The 6,636-nt window shown below is 34.6% G+C and overlaps 1 protein-coding gene across 1 annotated transcript in view; it reads right to left on the reverse strand.

The window, feature by feature from the left end:
• Window positions 1–2,213, reverse strand: part of LOC108735038 — a 9,848-nt gene extending 7,635 nt beyond the window's left edge. Inside the window, exons 1-2 of the mRNA XM_018466830.2 lie at window positions 1,727–2,213; window positions 896–1,120 (exon numbers count right to left, since the gene is read on the reverse strand). Of these exons, the coding sequence (XP_018322332.1) occupies window positions 896–1,120; window positions 1,727–1,787 (286 nt within the window). The 5' untranslated portion in view covers window positions 1,788–2,213. The remainder of the gene's footprint in view (window positions 1–895; window positions 1,121–1,726) is intronic.
• Window positions 2,214–6,636: the final 4,423 nt, after the last annotated feature.

A 6,636-nucleotide genomic window follows, 5' to 3' on the forward strand; every position in this document is an offset into this window, starting at 1 on the left:
ACTTCGAATTATTTTATTCGATTAAGCTAACGTGCCTATCACGTTGAGGTTGGCTACGCCGGGATTCGTTTTCAGCAAGTAGATATCCACACAAGTGGACCTTGTTGGAGCATACGTAATCCTAAAATGTAGCATCGTGCTTCAGATGGCGTTTACTGCGTCATTTGTAGTATTTTCTAAAACAAAACACATTTGAACAATCGGTCAAATATTTCGTTTGTTTAGACAAAAACAAAACAGCCTTAATTGATGTCTAGTCTATTTTGGATTTTGACATAAACAAAACGTATTGCCCTCGCATTTTCGCAATGGGTTAAAAGAAATTATAAAGAAGAAAAATTACTCGAATGCAAATGTAGATGATGATGAGCAATCTGGGATTATTCTGAATGTGAATAGTGAGAAGTTTCTATTACATGGATACTTTTTTAACCATCATGGACTGTCAAAGTTGACCAAACGTTTTCTTCAATTTTAAAGATAAGTACGTAAGATTCTGACTAAATTGCGAATGCTAAATTCGACTTTGGGGCACCCAGTAGGAACGATGTTTCTTGCCCTATTCAACAAATGTTAATTGAATTAACTTTTACCACTACTGATAACTTCAAATTAATGAAGAAAAATTGTTTGAAACCAAATAAATTTTTCTCTACTCTTTCGGTCAATAATTAGCAAATTAGCCTAATCAATATTGATTAACTTTGGCGCCCCTGACTAATAAAACCAGATAAGGAATCGGAAAACATCCGATTCAAATCGTCACTATTCATTCCTGCAAGGAATCCTGATCGTCCATCCCGAAGAACAAATTTGCATTATAATAATTTTTCTTCTTTCGAAATCGCGATCAGGTATGGTCCCTAGAGGAGGCTTGATTGGAATCCTGTTGTACCTTTAGTAATTTGTTTGACGCAGTCGTAAGGACCTTCTATCCTGCCGTGTTTCAAGTCGATGTCGTAAACTTCTGCTATTTTTCGGGATACACTTTTATGGGCTAGCAGTTTTATGGAGTGAAGGGCAGTTTCGTTACAAAAGGTCGGAGGCATCCTGTGCCTTGCCGGATCGATACAGTTGGCATTTTGTTTTGAACTACAGCTGTAACATCTCAATGACGAACCTGAAGATTACGAACAATTACCACCATTTTTTTAAAAAAATATGTTGGAGTTGCGTCAAGTTTTTTGTATCGAAAAGAAAAAAGAAAATGGTCCTTAGTTGTAGATGTTTCGAAATTTAAACAACCCAGTAAAACAAATACTATCCATAAAATTTTAAAAATGGTGGAGGTGTCGCACATATTTATATTATTCATAAAAATATCCTTTACAACAATTTTTTACTGGACTAATTTGATATTTTTTTACATTCTCCGAAAATAAAAAAAAAATATATTTTATGTATACACCTAATGGAAAAGTCTAAACGCGAATTTGTTATCATTTATCACTTGGTAATTAGATTGCAAGGTTTCGTTCTTATCAATGTGAGACATGCTACAAATAAACAAAGATACTACAGACACACACACATTGATGAATCTATTAATAATTACCGTAAAACTTCTACAATTGTAGATAATTATACATCAGAGGGTAATTAAAAGCAAAAAAAAATGTGCTGGGCGATCAACCTTCAAAATTAAAACAATGTGGACCAGTTTTCTTAACTTCAAACTTAACAGTTTTTAGTTTGATATTTTCAAAAAATAAAAAAAAATACTCACCCTCCTGTATGATTATTGCTCCGAAAAATACAAAGACGATCAGGTCACTTTTTCTAATCATCCCTTAGATTATTATTATATTATTATTATTTCGATCACTAAAATTAATTGGTGGATTCTTTTGCAAAACTAGAAAAATTTCGCGATTTCTCTCATCAAAGTAAAACAGGTCGATGACGAGATGTTTGTTTTCAAAGTTTGAGCGAAAATAATATTACGTTGTTGTTTGCCTGGGTTGGAATAGCAACCCCTGTGATAGGGTGCGTGTCTCGTTCTCTATACGGCGTCGCTACGCTGTGGCGTCTGTAATGTAAGACGTCGCCGGCATTTCTGGCGCCCAACTTCTGGGAATATACAACGCGAAAAGTTGGGGGAGAGAACGAGAGAGACAACGCACAAACACACAAATACCACCCCTGCCGGAAGTGATGGAGGGAGGTAAAAAAAACAGCGGCGGCAAAATTTCTACATGACCAGCAAACTCGGCTTTTTTTTGTGAGACTACGGGCATACAAAGATTTTTTGAAAAAATTTATTTTTTCTTTTGAGATTGATGATTTNTCGTATTCAAAATATTTCGAAATCGATACATAATATACCCCTTTAGTTCAAAATATATTAATTATAATTAGTAATTTAATTTAACTTAACCGTTATTAAGTTTAGTTGACAATAATTTGACCATCATTCTATATGGTAAATTACCTACTAACTCATAACTACCTTATTTATATGAATGGCACAATTATCCCTATTGAGATGGGTTAAAAACCCGTACATTTGATTGAATAACTAAATAAATAAATAAATAAGCACTTATGTCAGTGAGTGGTATGTATTTCATTTTTTATGTGTTATATAGAGATTAGATATTACTGAAGAATGTAATACAGATAATTAAATTTCTATTATCTGCAAGTCAATTTTTAAAAAATTAAACTTGAGAGCAATATAAATTTATAATCTGCTATTATAATAAGTAAAATTTGACCTAATATTTCCTAGCAGCAAACTTGAATTGCATCGGGTTCTCTCCTAAAAATAAAATATACTACGTATGAGGTCAGTGATGGACTGTGGGGAAACGGAGGGAGCGCCCTTCCTTGGGCTTCTGATCCTGGGTGGGGGGGTCCAAATTTCGAAATATACTTTTTAAAGAAATCCCAAACAAGGCCAAAATACGTTCAGTAAGTGTAATACTGCAAATACGTATGTAAGGGATGTAAAGGTAAAATTAGAACTAATATACAAATAGGAGACGATAAACGACAAGAACACTTAAAGGGTTAGATAACTCAGAATAGAAAAGCGCTACAGATATGACGAAAATATTGTGTGCTCCAGATCAGTTAATTTGGAATTCCAAGCATTTGATACCGTGGATAAAAAAGGTTAGAAATGACGAGGTATTGGAAATAGTAAAAGAACAGAGGGCGTTATGGAAACCAACAAGAAATGGGCGAGATTTGTTGATAGGCCATCTTCTCAGGCATGAAGGACTAGTCAGAGACGTATTACAAGCAGAAGTTAAGAGAATTCTCGGAAACACGGTCAAACCAATATCTTTAACAATTTGCTAAGATTAATCTAATCCGTGTCTACCTCTACTCGTTTTAACTCCTGTTCCTGCCTCTAACATGTCTCTGACTAACCCCTCATGCCTGTGAAGGTGTCCTACCAACTTATCTTAACTATTTCTTATTGACTTCTATAAAGCCTTCTGTCTGCTATTCTTTCTAATATCTCTTCATTTCTAATCTTCTCTATCCTCATCATTCCCCTGTAACATCACATTTCGAACGCTACTAACCCTTTCTTTTCTCCCTCGTCCACCGTCCATGTTTCGCACCCTTGTAAATTAACCGTTCGCTAGCTGAGAAGTGACTTCGTTTTATTGAAGGCGACTCGACCTCCACTACCCTCCGCTTCACATCCCTACTACTCCTTCCGTCCTGACTTATCTGACTTCCTAAATACCGAAAATCAGCTACTTCTACTAATTTTTCGTCTCCTATCTTTATATTCGCTCTTTCCCTACTTTTTCGTCCCTTGTATACCAGTATTTTTATTTTAATTTAATTAATTTTGATACAATACTGTTTATAAATGGCATTTGGAACTGTACACACATTATCAAAATACTCTATTTTCTTTACTAGCCATTACATCTATATTATTACTTCTTTTACAAAATGTACACCACCGTACAAATACATCAACTTCTGAAGAAACGGGGGTCCCATTTTGTTTTGCCGCCCCAAGCCTCTGACGGACTTAGCCCTCCATTATATGAAACATTGTGAAAACCTCACGAATACGTATTTTAGCTAAATATTTTCATTTCCTTCTTATTTTCGTTGGTGCTGCCCACTTGAATAAGGATTCCTCATGTTTTACAAAAATTGTAGCCAAAAGTAATATTAAATTTTTGTTTGTCGTATGAAAACACCTTTTCGCTTTTCTGAGGTAATTTCGTGCACAAATTTTCCTCTCCCTCGGGACGACCTGGTTACAACAAAACCGTTTCATTTTTCGCAGTTGGGTTACTACCCTGTGATGTTCCATTCTCTAAAACTTTCGCAGTTTCGGCATGTTTTGCAAACGTTTCCGCTCCAGTCGAATGAAGTTATTTGTTCAACCCCTTTCCATCCTTCTCCTCCGGTATCTCCTGCTTCCTTTCCAGGAACGTGGGTGGTTTTTTCTTACATATATAAATATCAGTTTTCAATTATTCTTTCTTTATTATCGTCCTTGATGCTGCGTAGTTTTTTTATTGTGCGATTAATGTTAAAATTACACAAATAATTGCAAATTCGAAATTATAAAAAATTAAACCAACATCAATGTAGAATTAATTGCGTATGTTTGTTTATTGAACCATTTATCAGTGATTAAATGCATTCAGCATTTGCCAAATGTGCAATATAAAATGAGCTTATCTTTTACAAAGGTGCCTAACTCAAACAAAAAAATTAATAAAAACTGATATCGAAGCACCAAAACGTTTCTAGATAATGTTGTCGCTTGATTAAATTTTCTGCCTTAAAGATTACAATTACTACAATAATGCGATTAAAAATAAGTAGAACTAGGGGAAATACGTTCACATTTTGAAAAACAATTTGAATGAATCAGTTCTTAATCTATTCATTTAAGAATGTATTTAATTATTTTGTAAAATAACGTAAATTGTTGTCCAAACCATTAAAGATGGCTGATGATGGCTACTGTCAAAGATGGCTAACAACAGCTGATAGCCGTCAACATTTGTTTATTCATAGAAAAGGAAATGGCAAAATCTACCCTATTACAAAATTGATTTTAAAGATAACAGAATTGTTTTTAAAACTTTTTCAACAAAGTTTTCGTGAAGCAAACAACGTAATAGCTTGATGATTTATAAAATTAAGTTCAAAAACGAAAAGAACTTTCCAGTTGAAAAATTGTACTTATTGCTTACTTAGTGTTTCTGTTAGAAAAGCGGAAAACTTTATTTAAGAGTCATCCAGTACGCAGCATGCATGTAAGAACAACAGCTTGACATTTGACCTCTGCAACTTGGCACAGAATTACAATCAAAAATTTTGTTCTCCAACTTCCATACCTAATAACCCTAAGAGCTTCAACAAGAGCACCATAATTATTATTGTGACAATCTAAAATATTCTTTTTTTGCTAAAGATTAGATTAAACTTCTAATTGTTGTCATGACCTTCTTTAAAGTGTGTACATCTTTGAAGTAATTCATGTATTTGTTTGATATTTTTTTTCTAATTTGTGCGTTACCATTGTCTTATTGTTCAGTATCAATAACAACAATCTGCTTTTTACAATTTTTTTATGAGCATTCTACGAAAAATTTTGTTTATAATCAGGATCAAACTGCCGTCGTTATTATGAGTAAACAGATAAAAAATTACTCATAACCCAAATCCACTCCAAAATTTGTTCGTAAAAAGCATCAAGTTTTTGCAAAGAGAAAATTATACACACGCGGTGTCATTTTATCCAAAAATATTTTTTTTTGGCATGTAGAAGACGTGTGACTCTTTCAAACTCGCACCTGACTGCCCGTGAGTCATTGCCAGCTATATTTTTGAAAACTGTGTGTCGTTAATGTCACGTCCGCGTCCTTCCGTAGATTATTGATCTGAGAAACGATAATTATTCCAAATGCAGCCACAGAATGGTCGCCCTACATTTTGACGTTTGCCATTTATTGATATCAAACGAACCGACGACAGAAGACGTCATAAACTGCATCTATTATTACTACGGACAGATCGACGTCGTCTTGCAGCCCACAAAAATGTGGAGAGACTGAGAGACCACCCTTTCTCCCTGCTTAATCGGGAGTCGATAAGACACAGGGACGTTTTCAACCAGAAAATCGAAGATAATTCAAATTTAAAGTTGTTTCAAATCCTCTCCAACCGATCTGTATATGGATGAGGATAGTAATAGCTTTCGTAAGAGACTCTTCTTTCTCGGGATCGAGTAGATGGGGTCGAATTGAATTATTAATACCATAAAACAATTCTACAGCCTCATAGTCCTGTAAAAAAATTCACATTTCGAACTCGGGCAGTAAAAAAATACGACCTATCGAGACGTCTTTTTATAGTGAAGGACTAACACATAGAATCTTGAAATTTGGTTCGAAAAAGTTTTCATGCAAAGTTAAAGGAGAAAACGCTGAAAGAAATTCTGTGTGGACAAACTTACTTCTTAGCTTCTAAGGTTTTACCGTCTAAAAAATTTTGGAGTGACCGGAACAAATAATAATCCGATGGTGCCAGGTCTGGAGAATATGGTGGATGTAGCATTGTATCCCATTCAAGCTGTAAAAGCTTTTGGCGAGTGACCAAACTTGTGTGAGGTCTCGCGTTGTCTTGGTGAAACACTACACC

Source organism: Agrilus planipennis, unplaced genomic scaffold, assembly GCF_000699045.2.
Source record: "Agrilus planipennis isolate EAB-ADULT unplaced genomic scaffold, Apla_2.0 scaffold5, whole genome shotgun sequence".
Lineage (NCBI taxonomy): Eukaryota > Metazoa > Arthropoda > Insecta > Coleoptera > Buprestidae > Agrilus > Agrilus planipennis.